The following is a 22,214-nucleotide window of genomic DNA, read 5'->3' on the forward strand; positions in this document are numbered from 1 at the left end:
ATATTGTTTTAGTCACGATATGGCTGAAATAATGCCAAAGTGACTTTAAATTTAACTCACTCCTTATAACGCGACCGATACATCATTAATTAAATTTCAAATAAGGAGTATTACATTTGAGGCACCTCCTCGTGGTGGGTGCTGGGTAACGCGAAGAGCTCGCCGACACCCCCGTTGTGGGGATATTTGGTCCACCAACCCGTTTGCCGTGGGTTGCGGCCCTGTGTCGGTGCAGGACGGGAGTGTGGGGGCTGAGGGCACTGGGGGCCTGTGACCGCGTTCCCTTTGCTCAATACACCCCTTCGACCCTTACTTCACTTAGACGGGTGGTTGAATGGGCCCGGTTCAACCAATCGGCTGGTCATGCCAAGCCCTGTGCATGGATAATACTTGTATTTATCATTGCACAAATATCATTTGGAATTGGTGTACTTTGGTCTTGGCGCTATTGTATAAAACATTTGTAATTTGAAATATGTTGTTCTGAACTTTGCCTAGGGTCTTATGCCCAGAAGGCGGTGGCTCATGGGCCAATCTGGTGGAATTATTAATCTTTTGATTCTTCTGCTGGAGTATATCATCCGAGTATCCTTGGTGCTGCAGGCTGGAGGCCCACTTGCTTTAGCATTGTCCTTGTGATACTCCGTGGTGGGGTATCTTTAAGAAATGTGAAAACTCTTCTGGAAATCAGTCATCCTTTTCGAAAGAATGTCTCATTTGGAAAAGGCAAATGGAAATTAACAAAATCAAAATCAAATCCCTAATCAACCCACCCAAAAGACAATGTCTCCCAGAACTGTAGTACAGTGGAACTGTAGAGGATTAAAGACAAATTTTAATGAGTTACATTTTTTAGTTCAAGACCTGGCACCATCAGTATTTTGTCTGCAGGAAACTCATTTGAAACAGACAGATAATTTTAATCTCCGTCAGTTCGATGCATATCACTCTTTCTCACCTCCATGTGACAGGGCCACTGGCGGATCTTCAATCCTCGTTAAGCAAAATGTTATTCATAGTCCGCTAACAATTAAAACTAATCTTCAAGCCGTTGCAGTGAGACTCACTCTTCATATTGCATTTACAATATGTTCGCTGTATATTCCGCCTTCTCACTCTCTTAACCTGTCTCATCTTCAAGCTCTCTATGATCAACTTCCGACACCCTGCATTATAATGGGTGATCTCAATGGCCATAATCCACTCTGGGGTGGTACAAATACTAACACTAAGGGTAAAACACTGGAAGATTTTATTTCCAATAATGATTTGTGTATATACAATGATGGTTCGAGCACTTATCTGCATCCTGCAACCGGTACCTACTCTTCTCTGGATTTATCTCTTGCAGACTCTACTGCACTCAATGAGTTTCAATGGTCAGTTCACAATGACCTCTGTGGAAGTGATCATAGGTGGAGTTCGGAAAGACCAAAGGCAAAGTCTTAAACCTTGGTGGTGGACAGATTCAAGAAGTTTAAGGTTGCTTTTGCAGGCTCCACCATATACGATGGAGCCACAATCAAGTTTAGAACGTACGAGTGATCGATATAGATGGAGAAGGGTAGCTTGATCCCCTCCCCATTTAGAATTGGACACCACTTTCAATAAGTCAAGTGCTTTCAGACATTTAGTTCTTAGTGATTTAATATGCGGTAAAAACGTTAAGTGTGAATCAAAGATTAGACCCAAGAACTTGGATTCCTTCACAACTTTAATCGGCGTGCCATCTAGAGACACTGCAGGGTCTTTATGTGGTTTGTATTTACGACAAAAATGTATGCAGTTAGTTCTTTATTTAGAAAATTTAAAGCCGTTTACAAGACCATTTATTTATCTTGTTTAAATTGTCTGCAATTGCCGTTCAATGGTATGCATATTTTCGGGCCGATTCTACCACCCGTCTAGGTGAAGTAAGGGCCAAAGTGGTCTGTTGAGCAAAAGGAACACTGTTCAAGCTCCCATTGCCCTCAACCACCAGACTACCGCCCTCCACCGACACGGGACGCAACCCACGGCAAACAGGTTTGCCCAATTTATTCACCTCTTACGACAAGCAATGGGGTGCTGTAGACACATTCTGTCCCGTGTCCACACGGGAGAAGAGCACTTAGCGTTACCCAGCACCCTCCACGAGGAGGTGGCTCTTCATGGGTGCCTCCATCATCTTAAACATGGAGATCAATTACTTACTGATAAATCAGATATTGCGAATAAACTGGGGAAAAATCTCGCTAAACATTCTTTCTCTTCTGATTATATACCTAAATTTCAGCAATATGAAAAACCAGAAGAAAAGAAAACTATTAATTTCAATTCTGATAATGGGGAAGATTATAATGAAAAGTTGTCTATTCATGAACTCCATTATGATCTTGATCAAGCTCATGACACTGCTACAGAAGCTGATAACATACATTATTAACTCCTGAAGCACTTACCACAATCCTGTTTAGAGACGCTGTTATCAATGTTTGATGATATTTGGACTTCGGGGAAATTTCCTTCTTCATGGCGTGATGCTATATTCGTACCAATTATCGTCCGATTTCATTAACTAGCTGAGTTTGCAAAACCATGGAACGCATGATACATAATCGACTTGTTTGGTACTTGAAACAAATAACCTCATAACAAATATACAATGTGGTTTCTGTAAAAACAGAAGTACTTTCGATCACTTAGTGCGTTTGGAATCAATTGTGAAAAACGCGCTGATTAATAAACAACATAATAATAACCATAAAGCTACCATTGCCTACAGGAAATTGGTGTACATAATGTACTTACATATTCAAGAATTCTACTCGGTATTGATGTTATTGTAAAATTATTGTCCTTCTGAGAGGGTACGTATGTCCAAAAACAGTTGATATAAATTTAAGCCTACCAGGTTTTTAATCGTAGTATTCATGTTATTTTACTTTTGGTTAATTTTTCGTAGAATCGCCAGCAGCTGAAGGGATGGTGTAAATCCAACTAGGGTCCATGCAGGTAGCAAAGGTACTGTAAGTCCACATGGTCCCTAGTGTGGTGATCTACCTTCTGTTGTTGGCAATCTATAGTCTGGTTTGTGTTGTATTGTCCGAATAGTGATATTAGTTTCGACTTTCCACGCTAGTTTTAATTCAAATTGTGATAATTTAGTTGTTTTACTGTCCTTCGCCGGCAAATTTTATAATATACATATAGTCCTTTTCTTTGTTAAATGTTTTCGTCACAAAAGGGCTGAGATATTGCCGATGTGACGTTAAGTATTAACTCACTCACTCACTATTATTCTGAAGGTGTGCACCTTTGTCAGTTGATTGTTAACTTGTCCAACCAGCCGAGACAACGTTGCCGAGACACTTTAAGTGTTGAGAACAGCAATATCCAAACATTCGTTTTAAAAAAGAAGTTACAGATTGTTTAATGTTTCCGATGTGTGCATGCTCCTATGATCGCAAGATTAATAACATTCTCTGCTCCCCCATTTAATGAAGTTGTCTCGACCTGTCGTTTACACCATTTGACCTCCAGGGTCATGCACATGTAGAGTTGCTCAGATCAAACTGTCATACAATGTTGCACGGAACAGACACAGTCAGATATTACACATATAATATATGCACAGAAGTCAAGGCGTAAAGTTTCTCCATACGTTACAAAAGTTTCTTTTACCATTGCGCACTGTAGAGGTCTTTCTGATAAGGTAATCCATTGTTCGCCCTTCCGGTTCTTCTACGTGTCTCAAAACGTGAACATGTGCTTTGTTAGACACTGCTGTTTCTGCTGGCCACAAGCGGTACTTCTGTCCGTGAATCAGCATTGTGCCCGTCTGTGAAGTGATTGAAAAAGAAGAACTAACAAGACATATATTGACAGATGTATTTTCGTTTCTTTCCAAAACGTTTGTATCTACGTGGAACACGGTGAAAACAGATACTTTGAGATAAATTGATCAAATTAGTAGGTACAAGTATTCAGAGTATTTTGTTGAAAGAGAAAAGTGTTCTCGTAGTACATAGATACGATCTGAACGACCGATCATGAATGTGAACATGTTTCAACTTTTCCTATTCAAAGCGCTCAGCTGACGCTCTGATCACGTTCTTATCGGGTTCTAGGCCACTGTAGTGAAGACTTCAAAGATGAGGTATCAACTGCCCTGTTACATCTGGGGAATAGCAAAGAGTGAACTTAGACCTTCAACTCAACTGGAACGTACTGCATGCTATTGGGGCCCAAATGTAAAACATGTTATTATGCCAACAAGCATGAAGTTACTCCTACTGAAGGCCGAAACAGAGATTATACAGAAGCTAAAACAAACGAAAGAGAATATCTCAGACTATATTTCAATAGTGAGACCGGAACAGTCCCATGTCAGGAGAATATGATACGAGCAAAGACTTAGAAGATTGTGTGTGTCATTTGTTAAACTATAAATGGACTGTAATATTTATCAATGCATATGTATGTATGCATGCATGCACGAATGTATGTATTGCTACGGTTAAGAATTTGCCATGACAAAAGGTATAAGGTATATCACCTCAGAACCAGCAACTGACAAGTCTAAAATATTCAATATTATGTACCGAACAAAGAGCAAGATACAAAGAACCTCGATGCATGTTTCAGTTCAATGCAGCGGGAGTAATGGGTTACAAATATAATAACAACTCAATCACAGTCTTGGTTTTGAGTGAGAGACAGTTGTACTAAATCGTTCACAGCGAGCTTTCTTGAATGCACTTGTAATGTGGGTCCACGTAAGTTGAATGCGGGTTGAAAGTTGACGATGGCAGACAGATGTAGACAGGCCGAGTGATGACACAACTCCTGTGCAAGTCTCTCTATCTCTCTTTCGCTCTCTCTCTCAGTGAGGTAACTGTAAAGCGCCATCTTAAAGGCGACCCGCTGAAATACTCTTACCGTCGATACAAAATGTCACCCATAATAATATTAACATGTAAAAGTCTGTCGTCAAAAGACAGAAAAAACTACCAGAATATCTCAGCTTTTCGCTTAAAATTAAGTCGCTATCATAAAATGTATCGTGATGAACTAAAGTGCAATATAAATACGGACTATAAATACAGACACCATACCAGAGACTTTGGGAACATACATTACCCGTGCACATACTTTACCTGTGCTAAATGCATGGACCCAAGATTGATTTGTATCCAAATTTTGCCATATATTAAAGTGAGACAAGTATTGCGTTTAAAATTATATGGAAAGTGTAAAGCATTATCACATTGTTCTTGTTACTAAGATTACATAAATTAGTTATTTTAATAAAGCGTAAAAATGAGGGCTACATCAAGCATATGCCTTTTCGTACAACGCATTTTATAAAGGTATGCGTGTTGGACTAATATGTTACAACATGTTTGGTGAAATACTTACAATGTCAAACTGACCATTTTCATCCTCTTTACACACTAAAGCTCCTGAGTGTTCTTTGTTTCGGTATAAGCCACAATGCTGAAAAGATGAACATGCTGGCAGTGGAAAAACGTCCTACCTGAACATACTAATCTTGAATAACTGTTTGATAGGAAACTGCTCATCTTCGTAGCATATTGAACGTTACCATTAAAACAAGGTTGACTGACAACATCGAACAAAATCAATTAATTTACATAAGTGACTGTTGTACGCCGCAGTCTCCAAATGGAGAATCACAATAAACACTGATATTTGAGCACAGTAAATTTGCATCTTGGCATTTAATTCCCCCATCGGCTTTATCACAAATGATTTAAGGTCTTTTCATCTTATCAGTCTTTTCTGCTCCAAATGAAGATAAAACAGTTCCTTTGAAATTTGTCAATAACACTGTCAGGTGAGTTTGAAAGTGAAGAAATTGATTGAGTGTTGGAAGTATCAGTATGTTTACCTCTTGAAGTAAAGTCATGAGCAGACCAAACTGTCATATGTATTAATGTTTCACACATTTTCTTAGTTTGTTTTCATAATTCATGTCGATCAGGCACCCGTGGCGAGCCACCTCCTCGTGGTGGGTGCTGGATAACGCCAAGAGCTCGCCAACACCCCCGTAGCAGACCCGGGGGGATATTTGGTCTACCAACCCGTATGCCGTGGGTTGCGGCCCTGTGTCGGTGGAGGAAGGGATCCTGGTGGTTGAGGGCAATGGGAGCAAGACTGGCTCAACACACCACTTCGGCCCTGACTTCACCTAGACGGGTGGTTGAATGGACCCGGTTCAACCAATCGTCTGGTCTTGCCAAGCCCTGTGCATGATTTGTATCCATTTCATCGCACAAATTTTGGACTTGGTTTAATTTCGGTCTTAGCTCTATTGTCCATCAAAAACGTTTCTCATTTTGAATTATGTTGTTGTGATCTTTGCCTAGAGTCATAGAAGGCGGTAGCTCATGGGCCAATCTGGTGGACTAATAATTTATAATTCCTCTGCTGGAGTATATCATCTGAGTATCCTTCGTGCTGCAAGTTGGAGACCCACTTGTTCTTAGCATTGTCCTTGTGATACTCCGTGGTGGGTGGGGAGATCGGATGATGAAATATAAAACAACCATGGCTTATGAAACTCCTCTGAAGAAAACCAAACGTCAGCTTGAAGCAGATCCTGTTGACAATGACCTCAGACTGCCTAAAACAATCGATTACTGGCCACGTCTTCTAGTTATTGAGACTGAAGATAACACTCCATTGAAATTAAACCCTTTTGCTGTGTCTAAGGGAATCCAAGGCATTGCTGGAGATGTAAAGACTATCAGAAAATTACGGTCTTATGCATTGTTGGTTGAGTGTGCCAAAGAGCAGCAATCAAGCAATCTGTTGAACACCAAAACATTTGTTGGCATTCCCGTCACCATCACAGCCCAATAAACACTCAACACGAGTAAAGGAATTGTAAGAGACCATGATCGATTACCCGCTGACATGTCGGAATTAGACATCGCGTCTGAGATGAGCAATCAGGGTGTACTCTCTGTGAAACGTTTTTCAACTCGTAAAAACAATGAAACCTTTAAAACCAACACATATCTGTTTTCTTTTTCTTTACCGTCGGCTCCAAAATCACTCAAGGCAGGCTACTGCAATCTAAATGTTGTCACATACATTCCCAATCCTGTCAGGTGCTTCGAATGCCAAAAGTTTGGCCATGGAGAAAACTCGTGCACCTTGTCTGTTGTATGTGCCCACTGCAGTGAAAAGACCCACACAACAGAAGATTGTGTCAACTGTACAGGGAATCACCCATCTTACTCTAGGGACTGTCCTGTTTGGAAACAGCAAATGGCAATTAATAAAAGTTCACCCAAAACATCAGTTTTGCTGATGCAAAAAGACAAGTTCTGAGCTCGGGACAAACAGAAAGCTATGCTTCCATTGCCAAAAGAACGCCTGAAACAACAGCTAGCATAGTTACTGTATCTGCTAGCTGTCAGACAGACTTAACTTGGGTGAAAACGGATTCTCCTAACCTTCTCTCACCCACAACATCTACTCAAACAGCAGAATCACTTCCTGGTCCCTCTCAAACAAAATCAGAAACATCACCCGATCTTGAATCATCTTCACAATCGTCAACAACGTCTCAACAAAGTCTCACTAAAACTAAAAGTAAAAGACCAGATTTTGCAAAAAAAACAAACCCAAAACACTCAGTGGCAGAGCCCCAAAAGGGTCGGAAAATAAAATTCAATTATTCAATAAATATGGATCACTTGAAGACATGGACGTATCTGAAAACGTCCATTCTAGGGCACATAGCTTGTCGCCCTTTAAAAAAGTGCGGGGTAGATCCCCAATAAATCCCCCCAAAAGATAGTTAATTCCAACTATATTAAACGGTGGAATTGCAGACGACTGAGGACTAACTTACATCAATTACAGCTATTAGATCAAGATTTTACACCTACAGCGATATGTCTCGAAGAGACATATTTAAAACAGACAGATGCATTTGATCTTCGTCATTTTAATGCATATCATTGGTTTTCACCTTCGGGCGATAGGGCCACTGGCGGATCATCCATTCTAGTCAGACAAAACGTTATCCATAGCCCTGTTTTACTTAATACTAATATGCAAGCCGTTGCAGTCCGACTAACTTTGCACGGTGCGATTAAATTTACATTATGCTCTCTCTATATCTCTCTGTCTTTGACGTTTCACAAAACCGATCTTCAAGCTCTGTATGACCAACTCCCGAAGCCCTGTATTATGATGGGAGATTTAAAGGGGCACAACCCACTCTGGGGTAGTGTAAATACAAACACTAAAGGTAAGTTGTTGGAGGACTTTTGTTCCGAAAATGATTTATGTATTTATAATGATGGTTCAAACACCTATTTACTCCTTGGTACAGGGACTTATTCTGCTCTCGACTTGTCACTCACAAATTCAGAACTACTCAATGAATTTGAATGGTCAGTCCACGATGACCTCCATGGAAGTGACCATTTTCCTACTCTACTAAAATCTATAACTCCATCTGATGTTCCTCCATCATCAAGGTAGAATTTTTAAAAGGCTAACTGGGCTTTATATGAAACACTGTGTGCTGAAATACATACACCCGAACGGTTTATTGACGTTCCTGATGCTACTAAATGCTTTTCTGATGACCTGAATTCCATAGCTGATGAGTGTATACCAACGTCCTCTGCAGTTCCACATATTCGAAAACCATGGTTCAACGATGACTGCAAACAAGCTAGGAAGGCAAGGAAAAAAGCAGAACATTATTTCCGTCTTCATGGCGTGATGCTATAGTAGTACCAATACCTAAACCTGGACGTGATCATTCGGATCCGTCAAATTATCGTCCGATTTCATTAACAAGCTGTGTTTGCAAAACCATGGAGTGAGTGAGTTAATATTTAACGTCACATCGGCAATATTTCAGCCATGTCGTGACGAGAACATTTAACACTGAAATGGATGATATATATTTCATAAATAATTCTGTCAGCAAAGGACAGTAAAACAACTAGACTATCACAGTTACAATTTAAAACTAGTGTGGAAAGTTAAAAATTATCACTATTTGGACAAAACATTATAAAACACGGGCTATATATCACCAACGATAGAAGGTAGGCCACCATACTAGACAGTACATTTGCTTCCTGCATGGACCCAAGCTGGATTTAATTCATCCCTTCAGCCGTTAGCAATTCAGGAAATCTAGCCATAAATTAAAAAGACAGGTATTCTACGATTAGTAACCGTGGAATGTTTTGATGTACTTTAAATGTTTTAGGACTAACGTACTCTCTCGGGAGGACAATAAGTTTATAGTGCTTTAACTCCCCTCGAGGATACAGCCCCTAACATTCTAAGTTACTAATTCAAACTTCCAAGAATAAAATATTTATCTATTTACAATTCATTTAGCAAATCAAAGTCTTTTAGAAATGCAATAATTAAATGAGAGCTAACATTATTTAAAAGATCCTTCAAAGTTCGTGAGTTAAAAAATGTATCCCTTGTGATGGAATATTCAATACAGTCAAGCGGGACATGCTTGACTGTGATTCTTTCATCACAAGGGATACAAAACGGAGGATCTTCACCATTTCATAAATATTCGTGAGAAGACTTTGTGCTATACAAATCCTCATAAAGAGGATTGAAGACACAGTTATATGCAGGGTTAGATTTGTTAGAGTATAGTTTTGTGATATATTGTAAAGATGATTTGATACGGCGTTGTGCAAGAGATGGTTCATCGGCCTCAACGTAAAGACTGTCAATAGGTGAAGTTCGGAAAGACCAAATGCAAAGTCTTAAACCTTGGTGGTGGACAGATTCAAGAAGTTTAAGGTTGCTTTTGCAGGCTCCACCATATACGATGGAGCCACAATCAAGTTTAGAACGTACGAGTGATCGATATAGGTGGAGAAGGGTAGAATTGGACACCACTTTCAATAAGTCAAGTGCTTTCAGGCATTTAGTTTTAAGTGATTTAATATGCGGTAAAAACATTAAGTGTGAATCAAAGATTAGACCCAAGAACTTGGCTTCCTTCACAACTTTAATCGGCGTGCATTATAGAGACAGTTCAGGGTCTTTATGTTGTTTGTATTTACGACAAAAATTTAAAGCCGTTTTCAAGACACCATATATTTATCTTGTTTAAACACAACTGCAATTGCCGTTCAATGGTATGCATATTTTTACCACGACAAGAAATATTAAAATCATCCACAAATAACGATCCATCAATTGAATTGTTTAAACCTTTTGATAAATTGTTGATCTTGATGCTAAAAAGAGTGACAGACAAAATATTGCCTTGTGGAACACCCTGATCCTGACTGTAATGATCAGACAGGGCAGAACCCTGGAACTGTCTGTCACGGACACGGACATTGGCAAAATTATGTATCCAAAATAAATTCTCGGACACCCATGTACAAGGTATGGAACATAGTCCAGGAAATAAGGGAAAGTGTACTAAATCTAGTGTCCATCATCTTAAACATGGAGATCAAATACTAACGGACAAATCAGATATTGCAAAGAAACTGTGTGAAACTCTTTCTAAACATTCTTCCTCGTCTAATTAAATTACGTGCCTAGATTTTAAAAAAATCAAAAACAACAAGAAATTTAAATAATGGGGAAGATTATAATAAAACATTTTCTTTTGATGAACTGTTGTGCTTGACTGTGTTGAATATTCCATCACAAGGGATAACTATTTTAATTCCTGAACTTTGAAGGATCTTTTTAATAACACAAGTTCTCATTTAATCATTGCATTTTTAAAAGAATTAGATTTAGTAACTGAATTGTAAATAGATAAATATTTTATTATTGGAAGTTTAAATCGTAACAGTACTTGTTAGAGACTGTATCCTCAAAGGGGGTTGAAGTATTGTAAAACTGTTGTCTTCCTGAGAGGGTACGTAAGTCCACAAACATTCAAAGTAAATTCAAACTTTACACGTTTTTAATCGTAGAATAAGTGTCTTTTACTCTATGGCTAGATTTTCCAAACTGCTGACTGCTGAGGGCATGATGTAAATCTAGGTAGGGTCCATGGAGGTAGCAAAAGTAGTGTAAGTCCCCATGGTCCCTAGTGTGGTGACCCGCGAAGGTCCCGGGGTAGAATAGGCTTTCAGCAACCCATGCTTGCCATAAAAGTCGACTATGCCTGTCGTAAGGGGCGACTAACGGGATCGGGTGGTCAGGCTTGCTGGTTTGGTTGGCACATGTCATCGGTTCCCAATTGCGCAGATCGATGCTCATGTTGTTGATCACTGGATTGTCTGGTCCAGACTCGATTATTTACAGACCGCCGCCATATAGCTGGAATATTGCTGAGTGTGGCGTACAACTAAACTCACTCACTCACTCACCCTAGTGTGGTGATCTACCTTTAGTTGTTAGCAATCTATAGCCCATTTTTGAATTGTATTGTCCTCTATATAGTTAAACTGTTTCAGGTCTAATTACTAGTTTTAGATTCTTTACTGTGATATTCTACTTGTTTTACTGTCCTTTGTCGTCAGGTTTTTTATAATATACATATATTTCATTTCAATGTTATGTTCCCGTCACGATATGGCTGAAATATTGCCGATGTGACGGTAAATATTACTCATTCACTCACTATTATTGGTAGTTTGTATTAGTAACTGAGATTGTAAGTGGCTGTATCCGCAAAGGGGGTTGAAGTATTGTAAAATTATTTTGCTTCTGAGAGGGTATGGAGTCCAAACATTTTAAAAGCATCTTTAAACTTACTAGGATTTGTGGCCGTAGTATTCTTGTGTAATTTAATCTACTAATTTAAGGACAACTAACATCTAAGGTTTTGCTTGTCAGGGAGAGCAAGGCAACAACTTACTCAGTTTTAGGTGTTGGCTTCCTGTTGGATCTGTTTTGAACTCATTGTTGGGCTGCGGTTTTTTTGACAAATCTTAATACTGGCAGCTCATTGGGTACCTCATGTTTTATCCCTGGCACAGGACCAAAGGCATAGCGTAGCAAATACAAAAACATAGCATATTAAAAGAAGTCGTAGGGTTGAAGTTCAGATTAAGATTAGTATTCCGTTTCTTGGGAATGATGTTTTGCTATCATACTCCAGCAACGTATTAAAATTATTTAATAAAAGCGGCTGTGCAGCCTGTGCCATGTATAATTTCTTGCGTAGATATTGCGAGTTACAATATTTCGCCGACTCAACACATTTTCAAGTAATCCCCGACTTCATTACAATAATCAGCGATAGGGACTCACCTCATTTGTCGGTTCACTATAAGTAGATGAATAGACGCCTCCATTGTTGTGGATGGTGTACACAGCCATGTTGACTGTGTTGACTTGACTGAGAGTCATCGTCAATTCCATGGACTCCTGCAGTGTATGGAGCATGAGGTGGACCGCCCCTGGCATGTCGTTTGACCCGTTGTTTGAGGATGTCGTATTTAATTTGACAGGCATTGTAGTCAACCATGAGAATTCTGGAGCAACACATTAATAAACTATTTAGCTATGGTGTTCAAAACCGGACAGTTATATTATCAGGAACAGATCCATACGCAAATGCAGATACATATACGCAAGCAGTTGCAGTTATTTAGCTACATGGACGCGAAAATGTGCAATCAAGATACAATCTGAAATTTTTACTGTATCTGAAAAAATGAAAAAATTGATGACTGTAAGGCTGGATTCAAAGCATAGCGCGACGGGGATGTTTGCGTCTTTGATCATACTCGTTCAGAAAGGGATACTGTTTTCAATATCAGCGGCTGTTCAACGGTCAAAACATTTTGCCAAAGAAAGTTTTTGTTTCTGAAAATCATTTTATCCCACTCAGCCACATCAGATCGTCTAATGTGATATTAGGGGAGATATTATGAGAGTTTGAATCCGTTTCGAAACTGGCATTCAAATGTCGTCACGTGATACGTCACCTTCAGGCTAGATATGTCTTCTCAAAGACCCACTATTATTTTCGTCAAAACCGGCTATAATGCGGTTGAACAGAATATGAATGTATGAAAAACTCGTGTAAAAAATCTACCTTTCAGAGCTTGAATTTTCCCCCCAAAGAACGCCGCCCGTGTCCCGGTTAAACACAGGAGGAGGATGACACCACGCCACATCACTTTCTCTGAGAAAGATGGCATATTATAGATAGCCACCAGATGATCACATCCTCATATTAGTATATTAAACCAAGAAAATATATTGTACAATCAATAAGTATGGGAACACCCTCCAATTTGATAGTCAAGTATAAACTATAACGTAGTGAGGTCATTTTTACTCTAAGGTAAAGACAGCTCTTTGTGAGCTTAATGGGCATGAGGTGAAACAACTGATTCCGTGTTCGTTGAGTTTGTGTGAAACGAAACAGCGTCAACAGCACCACGTTTGATTCAAACACCCGAACACACCAGCCCAGTGCATATTGAAGATTTCCCACGCAGCTTGTGGCAACGTTGCCTTTAAAAGAAGCTATGGAGGGTATTGAAGCTTCACAATTTCTTCACCACGCCACAGCACAGATCAGACTGTTAAGTTCCCTGGACAGATACACAGCCATTGCGTGGCTGCAGCATGGTGAATCCATAGAAGAGTCTTCAGCTGTCTCTCTCTGTCGCTTAAAAAATGAATGGCAGGTAGAGCACAGGACAGACGTCGCCCTGAAAGACCCAGAAAAAAGGTATCAAGGGCAGACGACCCGTATCTTGTGCTCCAAACCCAACCGACGGTGCCCATCTGCCACAAGCTGCATTGGACGCCTGTCCTCCACATGAACTAGGCGGCTGTGTTTGCTCGTTTAAGGTAAACATGGTGCTGGCATGTTTCACCATCCTTGGTTTTCGTTGTTTTTGACAATGTTTTTTCACTCAGACCCAACAAATATTGAATCAGTTGCATCAATGAAATTGAACATGTCATTTTTAAGTGCCCGGTAGGCACACGAAAAGCTGTATTATCTTAGAGTATAAATGACCTCTCCACGTTTAATGACAATCATTTTTGGGTGTTCTCATACTTCTTATTTGTAGTATGATTTAGACCTTGACATCGTATGACAAACATGTTGAACCATCTCTTAAATCTGACGTTACAAAGCATGTCAAACACGAATTTGATGTCATCTTCAAGTGACATCTCTTCAGGCATTAGGGCATAACATAATGAGTCCTAAGTCAATCAGCAATTTACGTTTGCTATATTCTACCCATTCCAATCTGATCCGCTGAAGCATCCGGTCCCAAATTTCAAAGCAGACTCAATCGACAGTTCAACTGCTGCAAATTACAATACGCAATAAACTGCTATACACATAGCAAGAAATAAACCAGAAACGGTGTGAAAACAAATTGAAGGAAGAAGAAGTTGGCATCCATAACATTTTGTCCTATTCCGAAATACCATTTTCTGCATGAGTCTCTAAGTTTAAACCTACTAAGTTTACTGAGTAAACTGACAATTAAAGTATAACTAAATGGCAATCTTTCATTATGCGTCAAATCATCTGCTCAAAGCTTGAAAAGTTGTGGACAGCTCACAGAAACAAACACGATAAGAAATTTTCATTTCCTGCTAATTGCTAATTGCTTCATTGCTAATAACTAACAGCGTGGTGAGTTTCAAATTCTGCCATATCCTCGCAAAATCAGAAGAATATAAAAAGAGAACAGGATGTCATTATCTATATAAGTTCGATTAAAACCCTCCTTCTCACAGTCTAAGCAAACTTAGTCTCAGTGTATTTCGTTACACTCCACCATTGAAAACCTAGTAGAAGGTTGCGTCTTCAGGTAACCTTTGAGCGACTAATGACCGTCCAATCAAACGCGAGACGGTTAAATAGATTTACCCAATCAGACAACGGCTACTATTTAGGGATCGGTGGGATTTTCAAAATATTCAGGTCACTGATAAGGATCTCTCCACAAACAAAAATCAGGACATTACATAGTTATTTGACCTGCAGTATATACGCTTTGGGTGTTCTGTTGACATGGTTACCATTAGCTAATATTTCCGCAAGATGACATCCTTGAATATTGCCAAAAACACTATTTTCAGCGACTGTTTACTCACTGTTGTCATGGTTGTACGTACGCCGTGTGCATCACCCGGAAGCGAGCGTACGCTAAATAGCATTTGGAATCGTTCGGGTGCGAACCTTTTCGAGATCAAAAGTTCAAAAGGTATGTGCGAATGTGCACTTTCGCGATTTGCTAAGCTGTGTTCTGATTGGTCAATCTCAAAGGTTACCTGACGCGACTTCCCATAAGGTTTTGTTTGACTCAGTAGTGGAGTGTAACGAAAAGTACTGACGATAAGTTTACTTAGACTGCTCCTTCTCACTGACTGTATCAGAAGTCGAATTTCTTGTTGGAGCACTGCTCCAGTATATCCAAATTTTGTACTAGGGGGTGCCTCTGGCATATTGTGCGATTGATATTACCCCAAACATGTGCTGTCGATTTGAGATCTCGACAGGATGATACAGTACGGTATGATACGAGACATGGTCACAGGCCCTTGTAGATAAACGTGGCGTTATGTGATGCTTTCCCATACCACAACACTCTCGCCACAAATCTGCCGACGTTGAACGTGTGCATACCGTTCACCTAGCTACCCGCTTGCCCTGCAGTCTGAGCTCTCCGAATGAAATCACGTCTACTGAAGATGCTGTCTCGACCACACAAGACCTGCCTATAGGTGACAGCAAATCGTTCGTTTTCTCATTAATTTGAAAACAATTCAATAGAGAAATCGTGTTTCGATGAACAGCAAATGTCTCTCTCCCCTCCCTTCACTTTGGCCCATTCAAGACTCTGGCATATCCCATGGCTCGCGGTTAAGATTGAAATGAATCTGTTTTCCTCAACATTCAAGGGTTAGAGAATGATCGACGTTCTTTAATTTCCTACAACAGTTGTGTTAACAGTGTAAAATCACTGAGGATGGTTATTTTCAGTCGGGGAACCTTTGAAACAACTGTATGATATATTATCCACAGCTACTTTTTCCGTTCGTATATAAAGCTGGTGAAGCATTACCAACAATGTGTCAACTACAGGCCATCTGTTACTTTGTCGTGACTTTACAACTATATTTTGGGTGAGTTAATTCAAATTTATCGTCACACCGGCAATATTTCAGTCATACCGTGTAGAGAGCAATTAATATTATACTTAATAGTGATGAATAGCAAAGGGTAAAAATCTGTCAACAAATGACAGTAAAACAACTAGATTATCACAGATAGATATTTAAAACTAAAAGAATCTAAAAGAGCTTACGTAAAGAGGACGATACAATATAAATACAGGCTACAGATCGCAGACACCTTAAGGTAGATCACCATACTAGGGACCATGGGGACTTCATTCCTTCAGACCCTGGCGATGTAACATTCAGTTACAATTAAAGGAACGCATATACTACGATTAAGAATAATAGGTAGTTTAAACTGACCTGGAATGCTTTAGGACTTACATACCCTCTCAGGGGACAATAATGTTAAATACTTCAGCACCTTTTGAGGGAACGGCCACTAACAATCTAGGTTGCTAATCTAAAATACGTGTCAATAAAATATATGTATCTACAAAACATATGTATCAGAATGCATCAATGAAATCAATTTAAAAAACCCAAAAGAACAATAAGTAAATGAGAATTAGCAGTACATTCTAAGTTACTAATTCAAACTTCCAAGAATAAAATATTTATCTATTTACAATTCATTCAGCAAATCTAAGTCTTTTAGAAATGCAATAATTAAATGAGAGCTAATATTATTTAAAAGATCCTTCGAAGCTCGTGAGTTAAAAAAAATATCCCTACTGAAGGAGAATTCAACATAGTTAAGCAGGACATGCTTGGCAGTGACTCTCCCATTACAAGGGACACAAAAACGGAGGATACGCACCTGTTAACAGGTATTTGTGAGTAAAACCCGCATGCCCAATGCGACATCGCCGAATAATGACCTCTTCAAATCTGCAATGACAACCAAAGTGCCATATCTTGTGATGGGGGTACTATACAAGGTCTAATAGGCACACGTGACAAAATGTTACGTGTAGTCAACTGTGTGTCATACTATGTTTCTAGATGAAACATGGCATTAGTCCAAACTGGATTCTTGTCATACAAAACCTCCTAAGAAGCAGTTGCGTGTATATGCTTCCTTGCATGCACACTCAATTTCTCCTAACAACACGAAGGATGGAATAGTTATAACGACAATTTGAAAAGAGTTGCACGAACTTTAACACACGTTTACTAAAAGATGTTTTAATGAAAGCCTTACTTACGATTATGTCTGCAATCGTCACAGCTGCTAAGTGTGTTGTGCAATGACACAAAGACACCGTATGTATCACAAAATCAATTAATCAATGTCTACAGGTTTGATGAACAGATGTGTTGATCAAAAACTAGCAGATGGTGGATTTGAGATAAAAAGTACTGTGCCACATATGCATACTGACATTGCATTTCTCGACCTGTATTTGCATATATAAAATATATCCATCGTTCACATCGTTCTAAGCTTTACAATAATGTTCAGACGGGTTGGTACTATTCCATTATTCATAATTATTTACTATACGATTTGAAGGAATGATATATAGTTCGCTTGCAGCATCTCAGTTAAGCCAAATCCATAAACATATAATGTGGAATGAATGAGTGAGTTAATATGTAACTCACATAGGCACTATTTCAGCCATATCGTGAAGGGAACATTTAACACTGAATTTGAATATATGTATACCATAACAACCTGCCAACAAAGGACATAAACACAACTAGAATATCACAAATGGAATTACAACTAGCACGGAAGATTAAAACTAATATCACTATTTGGACAATACAATATAAAAAAGGCTATAGATTGTCAACAACTGAAGGTAGATCACCACACTAGGGGCCGTGGGGACTTTGGTGGAGTATCTTTGCTTCCTGCATGGACCCTGGCTGGATTTACACCATCCCTTCAGATGTTAGCAATTCAGTCACATCTAGCCACAAATTAAAAATACACATATTCTACGATTAAAAAAAGTGGAAAGTCTAAACGTACATAGAATGTTTTGGGACTTACGTACCCTCTCAGGAGGACAATAATTTTACAATACATCAACCCCCTTTGAGGGTACAGCCACAAACAATTCTAATTACTAATCTAAACGTATCTAATTAGAACGCAACTATCTACACAACATAAATATAAAAATTCAGTCATGAAATCAGTTTCGTTTTTAAAAAAATAATTAAATGAGAGCTACCTGTGTTAAGAAGGTCCTTAATTGTTTTAACTGTAAAATACTTATCCCTTATGATGGAGAATTCAACACAGTCAAGCAGAATATGCTTGACCGTGGCTCTTTCATCACAAGGGATATAAAACGGAGGATCCTCACCCTTGAATAGGTATGCATGAGGATATCTTGTGTGGCCAATACGACATAGTCGTAAAACAACCTCTTCAAATCTGGGCACCCGCGAACGGCCACCTCCTCGTGGTGGGTGCTGGTCAAACCTGTCACAACACGGAAAACAAATGAAACTGTCTAAACCAACACATATCTGTTTTCATTTTCAGCTCCAACACATCCAAAGTCATTCAAAGCAGGTTACTGCAATCTGAATGTTGACTTATATATTCCAAATCCTCTGCGCTGCTTTAAGTGTCAAAAGTACGGACATAGTGTTAATACTTGCACATTGTCTGTTACATGGGCTCACTGTGCTGAGAATACACATGTAACCGAAGATTGTGACCGTATTCACAAAAAATGTGCAAACTGTTCAGGAAACCATTCACCCTTTTCGAAAGAATGTCCCGTTTGGAAAAGGCAAATGGAACTTAACAAAATCAAATTTTCGAGGAACGTCAGTTACGCTGAAGCAAGAAAGATTGTACAATCTACTGAGCACACTGAAACGTACGCCCCTGTCACAAAAACATCTGAAACCTTACCAACAGGAACAACTACGCCAGTACTAACTTCGTCAAGCTCGTGTCAGACTGACCTAACATGGGTAAATTCATATATTCATTAGTCTATCTCTCCTGATCTTCCACAGACTATCTCAGAACAGTCTACTCAGACGGCTACAGCTCAATCTACGCAAGAGACCGTATCTCCTTCGACTACAACTCCTTCACAGAGTGATAGAAACGATAAACAAACTGTGAAATTGAAATTCAAGACAAGGCCAGAAACTTCGAAATCAAATCGAGCACCAAAGGGGTCAGATAATAAAATCAAATTGTTTAACAAGTTTGGATCACTTGAGGAAATGGATGTATCGGATCACATCCATCCAAGGGCACATAGCTTGTCGCCTTCAAAGAAAGCGCGGGCTAGATCCCCAATCAACCCACCCAAACGATAATGCCTTCCAGAACTATAGTGCAGTGGAACTGTAGAGGATTAAAGACAACTTTTAATGAGTTACATATGTTAGTTCAAGACCTGGCACCATCAGGATTTTGTCTGCAGGAAAATCATTTGAAACAGACAGATAATTTTAATCTCCGTCGGTTCAATGCATATCACTCTTTCTCACCTCCAGGTGACAGGCCCAGTGGCGGATCTTCAATCCTCGTTAAACAAACTGTTATTCATAGCCCGCTAACAATTAAAACTAATCTTCAAGCCGTTGCAGTGAGACTCACTCTTCATATTGCATTTACAATATGTTCGTTGTATATTCCGCCTTCTCACTCTCTTAACCTGTGTCATCTTCAAGCTCTCTATGATCAACTTCGGAAACCTTGCTTTATAATGGAGATCTCAATGGCCATAATCCACTCTGGAGTGGTACAAATACTAACACTAAGGATAAAACACTGGAAGATTTTATTTCCAATAATGATTTGTGTATATACAATGATGGTTCGAGCACCTATCTGCATCCTGCAACCGGTACCTACTCTTCTCTGGATTTATCTCTTGGAGACTTTACTGCACTCAATGAGTTTGAATGGCCAGTCCACAATGACCACTGTGGAAGTGATCACTTTCCAACGATACTATCAGAAATATTTTCAACTGATTCGCCATCTTACACAAGATGGATTTTTTCCAAAGCAGATTGGTCCTTATTTCAAACTTTATGCACATTTAAACTACGACCCGAATGTTTTTTGGATATGGCTGATCCTATTCACGCGTTTTCCGACGTTTTAACTGAAATTGCTGATGAGTGTATACCAAGGTTCTCTACAGCTCCACATGTACGGAAACCATGGTTTAATGCAGACTGCAAAAATGCTAGAAAAGAGAGGAAAAAGGCAAAGAAATATTTCCGTCATCACCCAACTGTCCACAATTTAAATAAATTTAAAACACTAAATACGAAGGCACGTCGTACCTTCAAAGAAAACAAACTGCAATCTTGGAGAAACTATATTTCCAAAATAAATTCACGCACGCCCATGTCAAAGGAGTGGAACATGGTTCAGAGAATCAAAGGCAAAGGTTCAAAATCGGCTGTTAACCATCTTAAAGACAGTGATAATTTAATAATTGCCACAAATAAAATTGGCGAAACTCTTGCCCAAAACTCATCATCAGCAAATTATGGTCCTGAGTTTCAGAGGTATCAGAAACAGCAGGAAAAAGCAAAACTTAATTTTGATTCCAATAACGGTGAAGATATTGAAGTGTTTTCATTACATGAGTTATATACAGCTCTTGAGCAAGCTCACGACACTGCAGCGGGTGATGACAACATACATTCTCAGCTATTGAAACACTTGCCTGAATTATGTCTCATGGCTTTTTTAGATATATTTGACCAAATATGGACGTCTGGGGAATTTCCTCCTCCGTGGCGTAATGCCATAGTCCCAATACCAAAACCTGGCCGGGATCATACAGATCCGTCGAATTACAGGCCGATATCTCTCCCTAGCGGTGTCTGTAAAACCATGGAACGTATGGTGAACAACAGATTATCTTGGTATCTTGAAAGCAATAACCTGATCACTAATATTCAGTGTGGTTTCAGGAAAAATCGTAGTACCATTGATCATTTGGTACGTTTGGAATCCTTCGTTAAAAATGCTATAGTAAATAAACAGCACGCTGTATCGATTTCCTTTGATCTCGAGAAAGCTTATGATACGACCTGGAAGCATGGCATTATGAAGGATTTACGTGATTTTGGGTTGAGAGGCCGTTTGCCTGTTTTTATATCAGAGTTTTTAAAAGACAGACAATTTCAAGTCCGAGTGGGTTCAACCCTGTCTGATCATTACAAGCAGGGCAGTATTTTGTCTGTCACTTTATTTAGTATTAAAATCAACAGTTTATCCAAGGGTGTAAATGATTCAATTGATGGATCACTCTTTGTGGATTATTTTAATATCTCCTGTCGTAGTAAAAATATGCATATTATTGAACGGCAATTGCAGATGTGTTTAAACAAAATAAATAAATAAATGGTGTCTTGAAAACGGTTTTAAAATTTCTAAGTCCAAAACTAATTGTATACACATTTATAGAAAATATAAGCCGCATAAGGACCCTGAACTATCTTTAAATGGCACTCCCATCAAAGTTGTAAAGGAGGCCAAGTTCTTGGGTTTAATTTTCGATTCTCATTTAACCCTCTCATCGCACATTAAATACCTTAAAGCAAAATGACTGATGGCACTAGATCTGTTGAAAGTTGTTTCCAACTCAAAGTGGGGAGGGGACCAAACTACCCTCTTACATCTATATCGATCACTCGTCCGTTCAAAAGTCGATTATGGCTCCATCGTATATGGACACCCAAGTAGGTATAAATAAATTACATGAAATAAAACCGTATATTGGTTACACCAACTTGGGTTGTCAGTCCAGATTTGAAGAGGTTATTTTAAGACGATGTCGTATTGGCCATACTAGATATACTCATGTGCACCTGTTGAAAGGTGAGGATCCTCCGTTTTGTATCCCTTGTGATGAGAGAGTCACGGTCAAGCATATTCTGCTTGACTGTGTTGAATTCTCCATCACAAGGGATAAATATTTTACAGTTAATACAATGAAGGATCTTTTTACCAGCGTTAATTCATATTTAATTATAGGTTTTTTAAAAGAAATTGATTTTTTGATGGAATTTTGAATGTTATGTTGTGTAAATAGATGTATTTTAATGATTGGTAGTTTGGATTAGTAACTTGAATTGTTGGTGGCTGTACCCTCAAAGGGGGTTGA

The 22,214-nt window shown here is 39.1% G+C and overlaps 1 protein-coding gene across 1 annotated transcript in view; it reads right to left on the minus strand.

Moving 5' to 3' along the window:
• Window positions 1–22,214, minus strand: part of LOC137257400 (metalloprotease mig-17-like) — a 58,206-nt gene that overhangs the window by 34,722 nt on the left and 1,270 nt on the right. The window contains exon 2 of the mRNA XM_067794732.1: window positions 115–221. Within this exon, the coding sequence (XP_067650833.1) occupies window positions 115–221 (107 nt within the window). The remainder of the gene's footprint in view (window positions 1–114; window positions 222–22,214) is intronic.

The sequence above is a fragment of the Haliotis asinina genome, chromosome 12 (genome assembly GCF_037392515.1).
Source record: "Haliotis asinina isolate JCU_RB_2024 chromosome 12, JCU_Hal_asi_v2, whole genome shotgun sequence".
Classification (NCBI taxonomy): Eukaryota; Metazoa; Mollusca; class Gastropoda; order Lepetellida; family Haliotidae; genus Haliotis; species Haliotis asinina.